Source organism: Mytilus trossulus, chromosome 8 (genome assembly GCF_036588685.1).
Source record: "Mytilus trossulus isolate FHL-02 chromosome 8, PNRI_Mtr1.1.1.hap1, whole genome shotgun sequence".
In the NCBI taxonomy this organism is placed as follows: domain Eukaryota; kingdom Metazoa; phylum Mollusca; class Bivalvia; order Mytilida; family Mytilidae; genus Mytilus; species Mytilus trossulus.
The window spans coordinates 47,228,221-47,249,415 of record NC_086380.1 but is presented as its reverse complement, the minus strand read 5'-3'; the positions used below and the strand labels follow the sequence as shown (position 1 = coordinate 47,249,415).

The 21,195-nt window shown below is 32.5% G+C and overlaps 1 protein-coding gene across 7 annotated transcripts in view; it reads left to right on the top strand.

Annotated features, from left to right (window-relative positions):
• The window catches only part of LOC134681048 (double C2-like domain-containing protein beta), a 143,881-nt gene extending 123,015 nt beyond the window's left edge, over positions 1–20,866 (top strand). For all 7 annotated transcript variants that reach the window (XM_063540443.1, XM_063540445.1, XM_063540438.1 and 4 more), the window contains one exon: positions 17,530–20,866. In XM_063540443.1, coding sequence (XP_063396513.1) covers positions 17,530–17,544 — 15 coding nt within the window. In that variant the 3' untranslated portion in view covers positions 17,545–20,866. The remainder of the gene's footprint in view (positions 1–17,529) is intronic.
• The last annotated feature ends 329 nt before the right edge of the window (positions 20,867–21,195 follow it).

Sequence of the window (21,195 nt, the reverse complement as noted above, 5' to 3'; positions counted from 1 at the left end):
CTTTTATTTGAATATTATGATAGATAAAGCCCAACTGAAACAACGTAGTTTTTCAGCAAAGTAAGATCTACAAATAAATAAACCCAAACAAAATTGTCAATTGACCCCTTTTATCGTCAATTTTTCGTCATTTTTGGTAATCTTTTACAGAAACCTTCTTTGAAACTACGGACCCATATTAAACCAAACTGGGCCCAAATCATCTTCAGGGTATTTTTTTTTTCTCAATATATCCGAGGACCCCGCCCATCAGCCAAGATATTCACCATGGCTAAAAATAGAACGTGGGGGAAAACACATTTTTTTTTGTATCTCTGAAACTAAAAAACTTCTCTCTTGAAACTACTGGGCCATATAACACCAACCGTAAGCTGAATGATTCTTATGGTATCTTAAGTTCGTGGTTTATAGTCTGTTTCGTCAAATTGAACAATTTTTTGTAATCTGTTACAAAAGTCTTTCCCTGAAACAACTGAGACATTTTTAACCAAAATTGGCCACAAGTAAGCATTAGGGTATTTAATTTATTCAAATGAGTCAGATCACCCTGCCTGCCAACCAGCATGGCATATACATGCTAAAGATAGAACATCTAGTTTGTCGAGCCTGGGACTTTTGCTGCAGAAAGCTCGATATAGGAATAATGATACGATGGCGGCGGGGACGGCGTTAACTAACTTCTAAAAAGCTTTATATTGTAGAAGGTGGAAGACTATGATGCTTCATACTTTGTATATAGATGCCTTATGTTACGAATTTTCCGTCTGTCACATGTCCATTGTCCTTGACCTCGTTTCATGGTTCAGTCACTACTTGAAAAAAAAGTTAAGATTTTTTTGTAATTTTAATTTCTCCCTTATTATGAGTAATTTGAAACTATATTTGGTATATACGTACCTTGCAAGATCCTCATGCCCGTCAGACATTGTTCGCTTGATCTCGCTCTCATTTCATGAATCAGGGAACAAGGTTAAGTTTTGGTGATCAATTCCATATCTCAGATACTATAAGCAGTAGGTCTCCTTCATTTAGTGTATGGAAGAAATGGAAGATGTACATGTCTAACTGTCATGGGTCATCTGACCTTCACTTCATTTTCATGGTTCAGTGGTTATAGTTATGTTTTTGTTTTTTTGTCTTGGTTTTTACACTGTATGCAATAGGTTTACTATATTTGGTGTATCGAACGATTGTAAGGTGTACAAGTCCAGCTGGTAGTGTCATCTGACCTTGACCTTATTGTCATGGTTCAGTGGTCAGAGTTAAGTTTATGATTTTTTATTCTTTTTTATACTATATTCAATAGGTCAACAATGTTTGGTGTATTGGAATTTTTTATGATGTACATTTCAGTCTCGTAGGTTTTATTTGACCGTAACGTCATTTTCAAGGTTTATTGCTCGGTGTGTAGTCATACAAGTGAGAGGTTTAGCTAGCTATAAGACCAGGTTCAATCCACCATTTTCTACATTAGAAAATGTCTTTACCAAGTCAGGAAAATGACAGTTGTTATCCATTCGTTTGATGTGTTTGGACTTTTGATTTTGCCTTTTGATTTTTTATTTTGCTTTTTGAATTTTCCTCGGAGTTCAGTATTTTTGTGTTTTTACTTTTTGTCTGTGATTTGTTTCTTAAACTATATGTAATAGATCAACAATATGTGTTGTATGGTAAGATTGTTAGATGTCCATGTCTGCATGGTGTAGTTCATTTGACCTTGACCTCATTTCCATGGTTCATCAGCAGGGGCAGATCCAGAATTTTTGAAAGGGGGCGAAATTTAAAAAATGTCGCCGAACGGAGGGAGGCGATAAATTTCGGGACCTTTTTCGAGCTTAAAAATCAGAAATAAAGTGTAAAATGAACCTTATCAACCAGTGGTTCCTGACGTGGGGCTTTATTATTTTAATGTTGCTGTAAAGTGTAAGGGTTGGACTTTTTATGCTGTATTCTCCCTATTAATTGTGTATCATATAATGATAGAATGAATCCAAAGCCATGTACTGATATATTTGATGCGGGACTTGTCAGTAAAAAAAAAGACATGGAAAATTTTTGTTTGTTTGTTAAGTTATAATAATCTCACAGATTTCTTGTTGTAAACAAGATAAACAGGGGCTATTCGATGAAATTTAGAATACCACCGACATGATTTAATAAAGATAAACAAGCAATCCGTTATCCAAATGTTTGGTTGATATGTTTCACCGAACAAAAATAAGGGAAATCAACCAAAGGCGTATACTAATGAGACAACAAATTTATAAATGACGGTCGACAAATATCAATTCGACGGAACAGACAGTCACATTCCGATCAGACATAAAAATCCCTGCCCCCCTCCCCCCAAATAATGAAGACGCCCGTTTTTTAGCTCACCAGGCCCGAAGGGCCAAGTGAGCTTTTCTTAGGTAGCAATACACAGTTAGGAGTTTAGTTTCGCATTATGGCCCCTGTGGATTTTTCAAATAGGAAAGTTATTGTGTAATAAAATTCATTTTTAGACAGATGAGTGCTAATTTAGCCTTCAAAGGTGGTTTATAAGAGCATCAAGATTATGTTTGACATGTTTTATGGGCTGTTTTCTGTTTTTCAGTCCGTATTTTCATAGCTGGACCGGCCATCGGTCCAGAAATTAATGTACTGTTTACAAACACTCTTTTTCTACACGAAGTTTTTGACGCAATTTTACAAAAAAATGAGACGAAAGACATATGATTTTCATTGGATTTGCTGAATGATATATGTACACAGTTTCAGAAAAGGTATTACTTCAAGCGATTGAAATTCGACTTTTAGCCAAATTTTGGGGAAATATGTGACATCTTTCCCCCCCTTTTTGCAATATTTTATAACAAATAAATGCAGATTGTTGCCATGGATACACCAAAAAGAAATTATATTTTGCAATTTTATATACTGGAAATAAAATCTATGGAGGATTCTGATTACATACATATGCCCATATATGACACAAACAGTAAGCTTGATATTGCAAGAAAGCAATGCAAAGGGAATGGTAAAATTCATAAGGGCAAATTTTAGTATTTTTTCCTAACTGTTTATTGCTACCTTATGGCATGCTTACCAAGCTCAGAAGGGTATAATTTAAGACTTTTCATGCCACAAATCTATTGATATTTAGATTCAAAATCAACTTCTGAGTAAATTAAGTGTTTAACAATGACAATATGTGTCAATTTTATTGTTTACAGTCCTTAGCAACCAAAATTAGACATTTTGACACTAGGCTTATATTTGTACTCTTTCGGCTTAACGCTTGCTTCTGATGGACTGGGCTGCATGTAGTAGCCCAAGTATTGAATGTGTTGGTTTTTTTCTTGCGAATATGTCACATTATTATTTTTATCAAGATTTCATGTTACATTTTGGCATATATTAAATGTATAGTTAAATCAGATGTAAGAAATTGATACCCTATCACCAAGTTTTTTAATCAAGTCTGTGGTATGCAATAAGCATACAGATTAACATTTTTATGCTTAAAATTGCTAAATTTTGTACAATGTTGCATCATCAGAGATCTTATTATGATATTCAACATTAAAAAACTGACAAAAGAGGTACAGTTTTTAAGATTTGGCTAAAAATTGAGGTAGAGACAAGATTTTACACTTTGACTTGGCACCTTTCTTAAAATCAGTTTTTGTCGCGTTTCAGTGTCAACTGCTAACCTTCATAAAATATGCATTACTCAATCAATTTTCAAAAATAAAAGGCCATTTTACTTGTTTTAGCTAGCAGAACTCAGAAAATAAGTTAAAAGGGAGAATTTGAAAAAAATATTTACTATTAAGGTAGCAATACACAGTTAGGAGTTTAGTTTCGCATTATGGCCCCTGTGGATTTTTCAAATAGGAAAGTTATTGTGTAATAAAATTCATTTTTAGACAGATGAGTGCTAATTTAGCCTTCAAAGGTGGTTTATAAGAGCATCAAGATTATGTTTGACATGTTTTATGGGCTGTTTTCTGTTTTTCAGTCCGTATTTTCATAGCTGGACCGGCCATCGGTCCAGAAATTAATGTACTGTTTACAAACACTCTTTTTCTGCACGAAGTTTTTGACGCAATTTTACAAAAAAATGAGACGAAAGACATATGATTTTCATTGGATTTGCTGAATGATATATGTACACAGTTTCAGAAAAGGTATTACTTCAAGCGATTGAAATTCGACTTTTAGCCAAATTTTGGGGAAATATGTGACATCTTTCCCCCCCTTTTTGCAATATTTTATAACAAATAAATGCAGATTGTTGCCATGGATACACCAAAAAGAAATTATATTTTGCAATTTTATATACTGGAAATAAAATCTATGGAGGATTCTGATTACATACATATGCCCATATATGACACAAACAGTAAGCTTGATATTGCAAGAAAGCAATGCAAAGGGAATGGTAAAATTCATAAGGGCAAATTTTAGTATTTTTTCCTAACTGTTTATTGCTACCTTATGGCATGCTTACCAAGCTCAGAAGGGTATAATTTAAGACTTTTCATGCCACAAATCTATTGATATTTAGATTCAAAATCAACTTCTGAGTAAATTAAGTGTTTAACAATGACAATATGTGTCAATTTTATTGTTTACAGTCCTTAGCAACCAAAATTAGACATTTTGACACTAGGCTTATATTTGTACTCTTTCGGCTTAACGCTTGCTTCTGATGGACTGGGCTGCATGTAGTAGCCCAAGTATTGAATGTGTTGGTTTTTTTCTTGCGAATATGTCACATTATTATTTTTATCAAGATTTCATGTTACATTTTGGCATATATTAAATGTATAGTTAAATCAGATGTAAGAAATTGATACCCTATCACCAAGTTTTTTAATCAAGTCTGTGGTATGCAATAAGCATACAGATTAACATTTTTATGCTTAAAATTGCTAAATTTTGTACAATGTTGCATCATCAGAGATCTTATTATGATATTCAACATTAAAAAACTGACAAAAGAGGTACAGTTTTTAAGATTTGGCTAAAAATTGAGGTAGAGACAAGATTTTACACTTTGACTTGGCACCTTTCTTAAAATCAGTTTTTGTCGCGTTTCAGTGTCAACTGCTAACCTTCATAAAATATGCATTACTCAATCAATTTTCAAAAATAAAAGGCCATTTTACTTGTTTTAGCTAGCAGAACTCAGAAAATAAGTTAAAAGGGAGAATTTGAAAAAAATATTTACTATTAAGGTAGCAATACACAGTTAGGAGTTTAGTTTCGCATTATGGCCCCTGTGGATTTTTCAAATAGGAAAGTTATTGTGTAATAAAATTCATTTTTAGACAGATGAGTGCTAATTTAGCCTTCAAAGGTGGTTTATAAGAGCATCAAGATTATGTTTGACATGTTTTATGGGCTGTTTTCTGTTTTTCAGTCCGTATTTTCATAGCTGGACCGGCCATCGGTCCAGAAATTAATGTACTGTTTACAAACACTCTTTTTCTGCACGAAGTTTTTGACGCAATTTTACAAAAAAATGAGACGAAAGACATATGATTTTCATTGGATTTGCTGAATGATATATGTACACAGTTTCAGAAAAGGTATTACTTCAAGCGATTGAAATTCGACTTTTAGCCAAATTTTGGGGAAATATGTGACATCTTTCCCCCCCTTTTTGCAATATTTTATAACAAATAAATGTAGATTGTTGCCATGGATACACCAAAAAGAAATTATATTTTGCAATTTTATATACTGGAAATAAAATCTATGGAGGATTCTGATTACATACATATGCCCATATATGACACAAACAGTAAGCTTGATATTGCAAGAAAGCAATGCAAAGGGAATGGTAAAATTCATAAGGGCAAATTTTAGTATTTTTTCCTAACTGTTTATTGCTACCTTATCACTTGGCGTCCGTCGTCTGTCGTCCGTCGTCTGTCGTCCGTCGTTAACTTTTACAAAAATCTTCTTCTCTGAAAATACTGGGCCAAATTTAACCAAACTTGGCCAAAATCATCATTGATGTATCTAGTTAAAAATTTGTGTTTTTTTACCCGGCCAACCAACCAAGATGGCCGCCATGGATAAAAATAGAACATAGGGGTTAAATGCAGTTTTTGGCTTATAACTCAAAAACCAAAGCATTTAGAGCAAATCTGACATGGGGTAAATTCGTTTATCTGGTTAGGATCTATCTGCCCTGAAATTTTCAGATGAATCAGACAACCCATTGTTGGGTTGCTGCCCCTAAATTGGTAATTTTAAGGAAATTTTACTGTTTTGGTTATTATCTTGAATATTATTATAGATGGAGACAAACTGTAAACAGTCATTATGTTCAGCAAAGAAAGATTTACAAATAAGTCAACATGACCAAAATGGTCAGTTGACCCCTTTAGGAGTTATTGCCCTTTATAGTCAATTTTTAACCATTTTTCGTAAATCTCCATGATCTTTTACAAAAATCTTCTCCTCTGAAACTACTGGGCCAAATTAATCCCAACTTGGCCACAATCATCATTGATGTATCTAGTTTAAAATTTGTGTTTTTGACCCGGCCAACCAACCAAGATGGCCGCCACGGCTAAAAATAGAACATGGAGGTTAAATGCAGTTTTTGGTTATTACTCAAAAACCAAAGCATTTAGAGCAAATCTGACATGGTTTAAAATTGTTTATCTGGTCAAGATCTATCTGCCCTTAAATTTTAAGATGAATTGGACAATCCGTTGTTGGGTTGCTGCCCCTGAATTGGTAATTTTAAGGAAATTTTGCTGTTTTTGGATATTATCTTGAATATTATTATGGATAGAGATAAACTGTAAACAGCAAAAATGTTCAGCAAAGTAAGATTTACAAATAAGTCAACAGGACCAAAATGGTCATTTGACCCCTTTAGGAGTTATTGCCCTTTATAGTCAATTTTTATCCATTTTTCGTAAATCTTAGTTAACTTTTACAAAAATCTTCTCCTCTGAAACTACAGGGCCGAATTTTACTTAACATAGCCAGAATCATTATTAGGCTATCTAGTTTAAAATTTGTGTTTTGAGACCGGGCAAACCAACCAAGATGGACGCTACGGCTAAAAATAGAACATAGGGGTAAAATGCAATTTTTGGCTTATAACTCAAAACCCAAAGCATTTAAAGCAAATCTGACAAGGGGTAAAATTGTTTATCTGATGAAGATCTATCTGCCCTGAAATTTTTAGATGAATCGGACAACTCGTTGTTAGGTTGTTAGGTTGCTGCCCCTAAATTGGTAATTTTAAGGAAATTTTGCTGTTTTGGGTTATTATCTTGAATATTATTATAGATAGAGATAAACTGTAAACAGCAATAATGTACAGCAATTTAAGACTCAAAAATAAGTCAAAATGACCAAAATGGTCAATTGATCCCCTAAGAAGTTATTGTCCTTTATAATCAATTTTTAACAATTTTCATAAAATTTGTAAATTTTTACTAACATTTTCCACTGAAAGTACATGGACAAGTTCATTATAGATAGAGATAATTGTGAGCAGCAAGAATGTTCAGTAAAGGAAGATGTACAAACACATCACAATCACCTTAACACAATTTTGTCATGAACTGTCTGCTTCCTTTGTTTAATTCACATATGCCAAGGTGAGCGACACAGGCTCTTTAGAGCCTCTAGTTTATTATCATGTTCATTTAATGCTACATAATTCTGTTGGAAATTTTCGTTTGTGATACCTTAATAAACAAGATTATTGTTTTCAATCCAGGTACGACCAGAATTTTGATTTAAGGCAAATATGAGAGTCAGATTTTTCTCAAATATATCAGACTTCCTCCTAAAAAGAAATGGTTCGTATCTTAGACTCTAGAGCTTTCACTGACTGGGGATCATTATTCAGATATGTTATTTTAAAATCGGCTGGGGCGTTTAGGATAAAAAATGTTATCGTAAGTGAATAATATTGCTTAGGAACTTTTTTCATGAGAGTGTAATAGAGTTTTTGTCGAGCCTGCAACTTTTGTTGCAGAAAGCTCGACATAGGGATAGTGATCCGGCGGCGGCGGCGGTGTTAGCTCACTTCTTAAAAGCTTTATATTTTAGAAGGTAGAAGACCTGGATGCTTCATACTTTGTATATAGATGCCTCATGTTACGAACTTTCCGTCAGTCACATGTCCAATGTCCTTGACCTCATTTTCATGGTTCAGTGACTACTTGAAAAAAAAGTTCAGATTTTTTGTAATGTTAAATTCTCTCTTATTATAAGTAATTGGATAAATATGTTTGGTATGTGCGTACCTTGCAAGGTCCTCATGTCTGTCAGACAGTTTTCACTTGACCTCGACCTCATTTCATGGATCAGTGAACAAGGTTAAGTTTTGGTGGTCAAGTCCATAACTCAGATACTATAAGCAATAGGTCTAGTATATTCGGTGTATGGAAGGACTGTAAGGTGTTCATGTCCAACTGGCAGGTGTCATCTGACCTTGACCTCATTTTCATGGTTCAGTGGTTATAGTTAAGTTTTTGTGTTTTGGTCTGTTTGTCTTATACTATATGCAATAGGTATACTATAATTGGTGTATGGAATGATTGTTAGGTGTACATGTCTAGCTGACAAGTGTCATCTGACCTTGACCTCATTTTCATGGTTCAGTGGTTATAGTTAAGTTTTTGTGTTTTGGTCTGTTTTTCTTATACTATATGCGAATATGTCTACTATAATTGGTGTATGGAATGATTGTAAGGCGTACACGTCTAGCTGACAGGTGTCATCTGACCTTGACCTTATTTTTTATGGTTCAGTGGTCAAAGTTAAGTTTTTTAGTTTTGGTCTATTTTTCTAATACTTTATGCATTAGGTCAACTATATTTGGTGTATGGACATATGTTATGATCTTTATGTCGGTTATGCTGGTTTTATTTGACTTTGACCTCATTTTCACGGTCCATTGCTAAGTTTTAAGTGTTTGTGTGTTTTGGTCTGTTTTTCTTTATTTATAAGCAATAAGTCAACTATATTTGTTGTATTGAAGAATTGTTAGCTGTACATGTCTGCCTGGCATGGTTCATCTGACCTTGACCTCATTTTGATGGTTGATTGATCAATGTTTTCTTTTCTTGGTTAATGTTGAGTTTATGTGACAGTTGTAATAAAGCTTTATGTTTAGGTCTATCAAGATAGTATCAAGGATTAGTAAAGAAGGCGAGACATTTCAGCGTGTGCACTCTTGTACTTTCTATTTAGTGGAATTGTGAAACAGAAGTCAATATGTTCGTGGTCAGTTCTGTGTCGCGTTAAGGTGTCATGAGTGTCGTCCTTATCCTAATCAATGTGTAACTGTAATTTGAAATTCATAATGACTGAGTGACGTTTAAACTTTTTACGGCGAACTGGTCAACTACCATAGCGAATTTCATGACTTTGACATAATCTGTAAATACCAACAAAAAATGTCATTATAAGTAAAGAATTTTCACATAAAAATTAAATACACGGAAAATGGCAAAGTTCACGAAGTCTAATCATTTTACAAAAAAAATAGTCCAAGTAAAAGGGGGGCCCCCTATGGATCCGCCAATGATTGGTCAAAGTTTATTTTTTTTATAGTTAAGTCTGTTTCTTAGAAACTATAAGCACGATAAGCAAGAGGTCGACTATGTTTAGTGTATTGATTGATTTATGGCGTACATATACTTTTTTCGTAAGATTTATTGAGCTTGACCTCATTTTCTTGGATAACATCAAGTTTATATGACAGTTGTAGTAAAGCTTTATGTATTGAATCAGAGTTAGTTAAAAAGTAAATTTTTTCCACATCTATACTATTAAAGGAGAAGACCTCATTTTGGGTGTCGCTTCTCTTCTTTTCACAATAAATTAATCAACACACCTCTGTGTCCTATAGGTACAGTGCATAGTGCCATTTGTCATCCATTCATATGATTATTCAGATTGAGTTATTTTTTGAGAAAAATGAGAAAAAAAGGCATCCGGATATTGTCCCGTCATTGGACGAAATTTTAAGTCAGATTATACTTCCGGTTTGCGTTATTCTGTATACTTTGAACATACAGATACAAAGAATAAAGTGTATTTTCAGAATTATATCTGTTATCATTTCAAGTTTGCTATCCACGGCAGTCACAATGTTTATTAAATAGAGAGGGTCTGTATACTATATCAATGACCACTATGGATCGATTAGTAAAACAATTCAAACCAGAAAACTAGCTGTCTTATTTATGTACAAAAAAAATGAACAAAAAACAAATATGTAACACATTAACAAACAACAACCACTGAATTACAGGCTCCTTACTTGAATTTTCATAACATACTAAATGTATGTTCATATTGAAATTGATAGAAAACCAAAAAATGGGAATATTGGAAATAAAGGAGGAGGGATAAAAAAAAAAGCATTTTCCTGTCCCCAATAACCTATGACTTATGATACTTTTGATGAAATGCTCCATTCATTCAATATTTTACAAAATTCTTCCAACAACACTTTACATACTTTAAACTACGCTCTAAATGCCCGCGATTTCGCGGGTGTGTTCTAGTTTAAATTATTATTGCACATTTTGATTAGGTCCAAAAAGGTTGTTAATTGTAAGCAAATTTTTAAGCTTCAAAAAGGGCAGCACGAATTATTTTAAATGACATCGTAGAGCATACTTTTGGAGAGTTACTATTGATGATAATTGATGCCTATTTTATATAAATTTGTGTATAGAAAAAATTGTTTTTTAGTAAATCACTTAACCAAAATGACTCTGCAATAGTTCAATGTATTTAGATATGTGCATCAAGTTAGTTCTAGAACACCCACGTATGGAACGCCATGACTGTCTTCTGGTTTTGATTGTTTAATATGTTCGGTGCTGTATGCATTAAGTTAAGTAGTATCTATATCATGTTCTGTTGTTTTCATATTATTTTCAGTAGTTTTCATATTATGTTCTGTAGTTTTCATATTATGTTCAGTAGTTTTCATATTATGTTCAGTAGTTTTCATATTATGTTCAGTAGTTTTGACATTATGTTCGGTGCTTTGATTATTTTGTTCAGTAGTTTCATTATTATATGCAGTGCTGTTTGAATTAATTTTGGTGCTTCTTACGTTAAATTCTGTGCATTTGTCATTATATTCAATACTTCCGACATTACTTTCAGGAGATTCAAAATTATTGGCAGTACATTATGTATTACATTCAGTGGTCCCGGTTTCTTTTTATTGGGCGGATTATTCATTATGTTCAGTAAAAGATTCAGTATTATACTCGGTTCAATAAACTATATGTACAGTGGTTGATCATTATGATGAAGTAGTAAAAACGGTTAATCAATAGCAGAATTTATTGGGAAAAAAACAACAAACGCGTATACTTTTGACAGACGTTTTCTTCATGGACATTATTTCTATCCGTCTATTCAACTGCCTATTTCTTGTTTGAAATTCTTCTCTTCGTCATAAAGATGCGTGAAATATTTGCCACTGTACGTTCAGAAAACAACAATCAATCAATCATGACATTTTGAAAATTAATTCAGGAGTTTTACCTGTGAAAATTGCCAGCGTGGGAGCGTACACCAAACTGATTTAATACTGCTTCCATTTCTGCCATTTTCATTCCATCTCATAGAAATGATGTTCATGAAGAAAACGTCCGTCAAAATATCATCGTTTTATCCCCCCAATAAATACAGTTATTGATTTTCCAACTTTTACTTTTATCCTGGTATCTATGATGAGTTTATATGCAACCACTGAGTCGATTCCACTGCTGGTGGAGATTTGTTTCCCCACGAAGGTATCACCAGCCCAGCAGTCAGACTTTTGTGTTGACTTCAGTTAACATACATTTGTTCATAATTACAAATTAAGTGTCGACAAAACTTTGAATTTTTGAAAAACTAAGGCTTTTTCTTTCTCAGGCATTGTTTACCTTAGCTGTGTTTGGCAAAACGTTTACGAATTTTTGGTCCACAATGCTGTTGACATGAATATCAATAATGTTATCATTTTTATAAATTTCCTGTTTACAAAAACCTTGAATATTTCGAAAAACTAAGGATTATCCTATCCCAGGCATAGATTACCTGAGCCGTATTTGGCACAACTTTTTATACGACCGCAAAATTTGAAAAAAAATTCGTCGTATATTGCTATCACGTTGGCGTCGTCGTCTGCGTCGTCGTCGTCGTCGTCCGAATACTTTTAGTTTTCGCACTCTAACTTAAGTAAAAGTGAATAGAAATCTATGAAATTTAAACACAAGGTTTATGACCACAAAAGTAAGGCTGGGATTGATTTTGGGAGTTTTGATCCCTACATTTTAGGATTTAGGGGCCAAAAAGGGCCCAAATAAGCATTTTGTTGTTTTTTGCACTGTAACTTTAGTTTAAGTAAATAGAAATCTATGAAATTTTGACACAAGGTTAATGACCTCAAAAGGAAGGTTGGGATTGATTTTGGGAGTTTTTTTCCTAACAGTTTAGGAACTAGGGGCCAAAAAGGGGTTCAAATGAGCATTTTTCTTGGTTTTCGCACCATAACTTTAGTAAAAGTAAATAGAAATCTATGAAATTTAATCACAAGAGTTATGACCTCTAAAGGAAGGTTGGTATCGATTCTGGGAGGTTTGGTCCCAACAACAGTTTTGGAATAAGGGGCCCAAAGGGTCCAAAATTAAACTTTGTTTGATTTCATCAAAAATTGAATTATTGGGGTTCTTTGATATGCCGAGTATAACTGTGTACTTAGATTCCTAATTTTTGGTCACGTTTTCAAATTGGTCTACATAAAGGTCCAAAGGGTCCAAAATTAAACTTAGTTTGATTTTGACAAAAATTGAAACTTTGGAGTTCTTTGATATGCTGAATCTAAAAATGTACTTATATTTTTTATTATTGGACCAGTTTTCAAGTTGGTCCAAATCGGGGTCCAAAATTAAACTTTGTTTGATTTCATCAAAAATTGAATAAAAGGGGTTCTTTGATATGCCAAATCTAACTGTATATATATTCTTAATTTTGGTCTTGTTTTCAAATTGGTCTACATTAAAATCCAAAGGGTCCAAATCTAACTTTGTTTGATTTTAACAAATATTGAATTCTTGGGGTTCTTTGATATGTTGAATCCAAACATGTACTTAGATTTTTGATTATTGGCCCAGTCTTCAAGTTGGTCCACATCAGGATCTAAAATTATTATATTACGTATTGTGCAATAGCAAGAAATTTTCAATTGCACAGTACTCAGCAATAACAAGAAATCTTCAATTGCACAGTATTGTGCAATAGCAAGAAATTTTCAATTGCATAGTATTGCGCAATAGCAAGAAATTTTCAAGGACACAGTATTGTGCAATAGCAAGTATTTTCAAATGCACAGTATTGCACAATATCAAGAAATATCTAATTTCACAATATTGTGCAATAGCAAGATTTTCAATTGGAGTTATCTTTCTTTGTCCAGAATAGGTAGTTGAATAAACTTAAATCATTGTTTTATTCAATATACAATGTATATTCACTTTTACTACCAACTGATAAATTAAAACAATCTTTACCATTCAGTGATAACAAGCACTTTTTAACATTTTAATATTTTATGATGTATTTTTAAATGAGTAATTATTGTTGCAAACTCAATTAGAAATTTGAATTGAGATTAGTTTTGAAATAAAGGATAGGGGGTGTGAAAAAAAAATAGGGGGGATGGGTTCAATTTTTCTCATTTGAAATTTCATAAATAAAAAGAAAATTTCTTCAAACTTTTTTTGAGAGGATTAATATTCAACAGCATAGTGAATTGCTCAAAGGCAAAACACAAATTTTAAGTTCATTACACCATATTCATTCTGTGTTAGAAACCTATGCTCTGTCAACTATTTAATCACAATCCAAATTAAGAGCTGAATCCAGCTTGAATGTTGTGTCCATACTTGCACCAACCGTTCAGGGTCCAACCTCTGCGGTCGTATAAAGCTGCGCCCTGCGGAGCATCTGGTTGGAATTTTGAATCCTCAATGTTCTTCAACTTTGTATTTGTTCGGCTTTATAAATATTTGATGAGCGTCACTGATGAGTCTAATGTAGACGAAACGCGCGTCTGGCGTACTAAATTATAATCTTGGTACCTTTGATAACTATTCGTACTTTTTTTGCCTTTTAAACATTTTTTTAATTCGAGCGTCACTGATGAGTCTTTTATAGACGAAACGCGCGTCTGGTGTAAATATAAAATTTAAATCCTGGTTTCTATGATGATAAAATTGAGAAAGGAAATGAGGAATGTGTCAAAGAGACAACAACCCGACCATAGAACAGACAACAGCAGAAGGTCACCAATAGGACTTCAATGCAGCGAGAAATTCCCGCACCCGGAGGCGTCCTTCAGCTGGCCCCTATATACATATATATACTAGTTCAGTGATAATGAACGCCATACTGAAATCCAAATTGTACACAAGAAAATAAAATAAAAAATAATACAATACTAACAAAGGCCAGAGGCTCCTGACTTGGGACAGCGCAAAATGCGTTTATTTACTACATCATCATAATGATCAACCACTGTACGTATAGTTCATTGAACCGAGTATAATACTGAATCTTTTAATGAACATAATGAATAATACACTGAATATAAAGAAACCGGGACCACTGAAGGTAATACATAATGTGCTGCAAATAATATTGAATCTACTAAACATAATGTCGAAAGTACTGAATATAATGATAAAATGCATTGAATATAACGCCAGATGTACCAAACAATATTCAAACAGCACTGCATATAATAATGAAACTACTGAACAAAATAATCAAAGCACCGAACATAATGTCAAAACTACTGAACACAATGTCAAAACTACTGAACCTAACATGAAAACTACTGAACATAATTTGAAAACTACTGAACATAATATGAAAACTACTGATCATGATACGAAAACTACTGAACATAATACAGATACAACATAACATAATGCATAAAGCACCGAACAAATTAAACAATCACGATCAGAAGACCACCATGGCGTTCCATACCCACACATAGTTCTTGTAATATACTTATTATTCCAAAAACTCAAACCGAATACTATAAACACTCTTTGTATATATATATGGAAGTAGTGTATGGACCAAAGTTGTCTACATATTGAAAACAATGTAAAACAATTTTAAATTACTATCAAATATTAAAGAATATTTCGTTCAATTGATTGAATTCTTATGAGAGCATTCTAGTTAAATGTGTATTAGTAATTATATATTTACTTTATGTCATATTGGTTGTTTTAGTTTTGTTTGAGGACATCGTAAATCTTAAATCCGCCTAAGACACCTTTTTATTTATCCAAACTTTAGAACCAAATTTATAAAATATCTCATTTTAGGATACTATCGTTAACCGGACTCAGGGCTAAGACGTGTCATTAGACCATCCTAAGACATGTCCTTGTCAAAGACAGCTTCGTTGGCACGGCTGCAGGTGTCATTATGATTTGGATATACGATATATATCGTTCATTCGTTGGTTTTCAAGTCATGCCGACTAACAAATTGAACCTCGTTATTTTAGGTGTCTAGATTATTTAAACTGGTGAAAATGGACTAGAGTTCTTATATTTTCAATTATTTCATCAAGATTGACTTAGTGCCATATTCTTGAAAAGAATAAATTGGTGCTTTCCAGTTTCATATGAACTGCATATCGTCCAGGTGAAGAAAATGGTTTTAATGAATCAATTGAAATTGGTCTGAAATATTTTTTGTTAAATTACAGAAAATATTAGAATTTGAAAACCTCAATTTCATTATGTTTCAAATTAATTTTAATCTGTAAATTTTTGAAGTATCATTTATTGTATATCAAAGCTAAGATAAAAGCAACAGTTGTATGGCGCTGTTCAATAGTCATAAATCGATTTAACACCGAGGGAACACAATAACAATAAGAGGAAAACAACTGAACAACAGAAACACTGAACTGTTACAAAAACAGACGCCAACATACATAGAAATTAGAAACGGACTATTTGGTAACAAATGCCATATTTTGAAAAAGTTAATATTGAATTAGCTGATTAATTATCTTAACTGAAAATTAAAAAAAAGATTCAAACGATAAGACATAACACAATATCCAACCAGACTGACAAACGATAAGACATAACACAATATCCAACCAGACTGACAAACGATAAGACATATATAACACAATATTCAACCAGACAGACAAACGAAACGTCATAACTTCACTGCATGTGTGTTTCATTATGATACGTTATTTTGATTGGCTAACAGCAATGTCGCGTCCTTCTGATATTGACATTCATTACACAATGAAATGCAACATTCATGATGACACTAGGACCAACAATAAAGTACACAGGTAAATTAAAAAAATCGTGTTTCTTGATCTTAGCTTAAAAAAATAATTATAAGTATTGAAAGCTTCTTTTTGTAATTTTATAGGGTTTTAAAAGCGGTTACCGTGCGCACATTTTTGAGAATGTTGTTGTGTTTCGCTCGCCGTTGCGGATGGGGTGTAAAGTTTTACCCTTTTTTTTCTTAAAAATTTGCCATTGTTATGTTATAGTTCGTTTCTATGTGTGTTACATTTTAATGTTGTGTTTCTGTTGTGTCGTAGTTCTCTTATGCTTGATTTGTTTCCCTCAGTTTTAGTTTGATACCCGGATTTGTGTTTTTTTCTCAATCATTTTATGAATTTCGAACAGCGGTATACTTCTGTTGCTTTTATTTACCCTTGTCCCTCTGATCATACGCCCAAAAATTTGTTTTCCGTTCTCTAACTTACGTTTGCCTCAACCAAATATTATGACACTTATACACAATGCTTATTATCACAAAATTCAGATCAAGTTTGAATTTTCGTTGGGTCATTTTAACCATTATCCAGTCATGCCCCTTTATTGATGAAAACAATATAAAAGGTTAAGTTTCCGTTCTTTAACAAGTTGCCTCAGTTAAACATTATGAAACATATACACATAACTTATTAACACAAAACTCAGAACAAGTGCAATATGGGTAGCGTCAATTTTATTGTTCTTCGAGTTATATCCCTTTATGATGTTGTATGAAAGCGGGAGCATTATATGTGTCCATTGGGACACATTCTCAATTTATTTTTCTTTCTTTTTATTTGTTTCAAGTTTTGAGAAGTTTAAATTGGGTGTAAAACAAGTGAAAAGTCTTTGATAATTGGAAAAACAAATTATGATAAGTCATTTGTATTTTATATCCAGTTGTATGAATTTACAATTTGTTTAATCCATTTAATTTACAGTTTAATAAATGAACACACTTTTGGAATCATTCGTTATTACTTTAAGAAAATAATCAGTGCACACAATTTCATTTGTTTCTTGAACGATAATGTCTCATTGAGATACAATATAGATGGTCAAGTGTACCTATATTTCTCTTGAAATCTGAGCTATTATACTGAATGCAGTCTTAATTTAGTCTTATCTACTTAAAACCTAATTCCATTTTTTCTAATTATTTCAGCCTGATGAATATTGACAACACTTCCGAGGATGAAGACGTCCAGGTGCATTCAAGAATCAATATTGTTCAAGTCTATAACAATCCTTACTTAATGACGTATAATGGACATTGTTAAATACCATGAGTGCCAATGGGAACATAGATATTATGATTAAAAACACTTGCATTAAGTTTTTTAATGTTATCATAAATGTTTTGAGTGGACATGTTTTCACAATTGTTTGTATCCACACTTTGAATGGGATTATTTAGAGTCTTTAATTTTGGGGGGTTCTAACCTTGTATTACTATTTTTTTTAATGGTAAGGTCCAAAGTGTCCAAAATAAAACTTAGTTTTCTCGTTTAAATTGTTTTACATTGTCTGATCGGGGCCTTTTATATCTGAACATGCGGTATGGGCTTTGCTCATTGTTGAAGGCCGTACGATGACCTATAGTTGTTAATGTTTGTGTCATTTTGGTCTTTTGTGGATAGTTGTTTCATTGCAATCATACCACATTTTCTTTTTTATATTTGTTTGATTTCTTCAAAAAATGAATCATTGCTATGTTGAATCTCATTGTGCATTAATATTTTTTATTTGGGGAACTTTTTTCAAATAAGTCCATATTAAGGTTGGAAAGGTTCCAAATTAAACTGTGTTTGGTTTCAACTAGAATTAGATTTTTGGTCAATCTAATTAAAATTCAAAATATCAGAACAAGAACAATTCAAGGATTTAATTTTGAATAAGAATGATTTTTGGTGTTTTCATATGCTGAATCTAACCATGTTGTAAGATTTTGGATATGAGACCATACTAGGTAAATTGAATGTCCCATGTCAAACTTTTAAGATCTTTGACCGCATTTAGTTTGTGTCCTAACCTATATCATATAAAAAAATTGATCACATTCCAAAGTAAGACAGTATCAAACTTGATTATTTTATAAAACTGTCGAGGGTTCGACCTCTGCGGTCATATCAGGCTTCACTCGGTTACACGTATATATGGCAAATTGAAAGAAAATACAGTTAATGCATAGAAGTGAAATAGATAAAGAATTTCTTATTAAAAAGCCTGAAAATCTTGTTGATTGATATTGTATCTGTAAAATTTTTAGATGATTGATGGCGACATGAATATTCAAATAAATTTAGTAACACAAGGAACCTATAAATGTTGGAAAAATTCTTCGACATGACATTTAGAAAATTTGATCTGGTGATTCAATCACCAGTATTTGTTAATGTATTGTTCTATGTTTTATTGTGTTATGTTATGTTATGTTTTGTTATGTTATGATATATTATATTATATTATATTATATTTTATTTGATCATGTTTATATACAAAGATATATTATATTTCATAGTGTATTCCAAAAGAATAATTACATAAATTTGAGAAATGTTTCCTTTGTGATGTGCCACTTTGTAGTTTGTGCGGTTGCAATGTTGAACCATGGAAGTATTGTATTGAAAGGAACGAAACAACAACCACACTAACTAAGTACGTTTCAACTGCGACACTTCTTGCAATTAATTTACAGCTTAATTTACTTCAAATGGTATGTTATTTAAAAGTACGCCAGAATGTGGCGAGTTCTTAAAATTGAAACTACTTATAACAGTGCAGGCAGGATTCTACTTCGCCAGTAAAAAATATTTTAAATACCCATAACGCCACCTAATTTTGAAAATCCTAAAAATGGCTGTCTGCAGGGATGAGGCGCTGTCAATTTAGCTTTTGTAAACCGATAAGTTTATCCGCATAATATCACACGTTTGAGCTTTCTAAAATTCTGTGAACTGCTTCACTCGATCCTAATTTAAGGTAATATGGCATGTGGTTGTAATACGACCGCAAAAGAAATTGAAAAAAAATGGTCGTGTATTGGTATCACGTCGTCGTCGTCCGAAGACGATTTTTTTTCGAATAATAACTTTAGTATAAGTAAATAGAAATCAATAAAATTTTAAAACAATATTAATAACCACTAAAGAAAGGTTGGGATTGATTTTTAGGCTTTTGGTCCCAAAAGTTTAGAAATTAGGGGCCAAAAAGGGGCACAAATAAGCATATTTCTTGGTTTTTTTTGCACAATAACCTTTAGTATAAGTAAATAGAAATCTATGAAATTCAAACACAAGGTTTTTGACCTCAAAGATAAGGTTGGGATTGATTCTGAAAGTTTTGGTCCCAACAGTTAGAATTAAGGACTAAAAGGGTCCAAAATTAAACTTTGTTTGATTTCATAATAAAATTGAATTATTGGGGTTCTTTGATATGCCGAATCTAACCATGTATTTAGATTCTTAATTTAAGATCCCGTTTTAAAATTGATTTACGTTAAGGTCCAAAGTGTACAAAATTAAACTTGGTTTGATTTTAACAAAAATCAAATTCTTGGGGTTCTTTGATATGCTGAATTTACCCATGTACTTAGATATTTAATGTTTGGGCCCCTTTATCAAATTAGTCCACATTGAGTTCTAAAGAGTCCAAATTTGAACTTTACTTGATTTCATCAAAAATTGAATTCTTGGGGTTCTTTGATTTGCTGAATCTAACCATGCATTTAGAATTTGGATATTTGTTTTTTTTAAATTCTCAGATCACATTCATTAAAAAAGTTAATTATTAACCGGTAGGGGACTAAACATGTATTGCCATGCAATACTCTCAGAATCCTGGTCTATTCAGTAACAAATATTTCCGTATTCCATTACTGTATACTTTAAAGTATAATTATGTACATTAACCTGTGTACATAATTTTATTTGGCGGAATGTTGTCCAAGGTTATACATGTAGTTGTCTTTCTGATAATGTTTAACATATCAGCCCTTATTTTATTGACTTTGTGTTTACATTGTGCCATAGATCATTTTTTCTCGTTCAGTGTATGTTCACTTGTTTGTGTTAATATGTCTTTTGATCAAGTTAAGCCATTTCAGTAGATATTTTATATGGGTCTTTCTATATTCAGGTAAGGGTGAAGGTTGCTAGTAATTAAAACGTTTAAACTCGCTGCATTTGTTTGCACCTGTCCTTAGTCAGGAACCTGATGTTCAGTAGTTTTTGTTTGTTAATATGGTTCATACTTGTTTCTCGTTTCTCGTTTTTTATATGGCCTGACTAGGTCGTTAGTTTTGCTGTTTAAATGGTTTTACACTTTTTGTACCCTTATAGCTTGCTATTCGTTGTACAACAAGGATCCGTATTATAGACCGGTCTTTCTTTGACCATAAAGATGGTATACTTTTACAAATTGTGACTTGTATTGATAGTCGTCTCATTTGCACTTATACCAAATTTTCTTATATCTAATAAAACACGTTTTTATAATTGATATTTCAATATTGAATTTCAGTGTGCAACATATACCTAATAAAACGAACATGAATTAATGACGGATGATCGGAACTGAAATACACATAGTTAACTAACAGGCTTGATATATAAATATAATAGAATCTGAAGCGAAGATGATGTATCAAAATTAATAGTTTTCCTTCATACGTTTTCAAGACAAAAAAAGACACCTCAAACACGCCTGAAAGGCATACTCGACTTTCTCTCGTTAATGACGTTATTGCTTGTTTTTTTGATTTTTTCATATACATATACATATTATTTGGATATAATATCATTTATTTACGTACCTTTTATAATGACTCTGT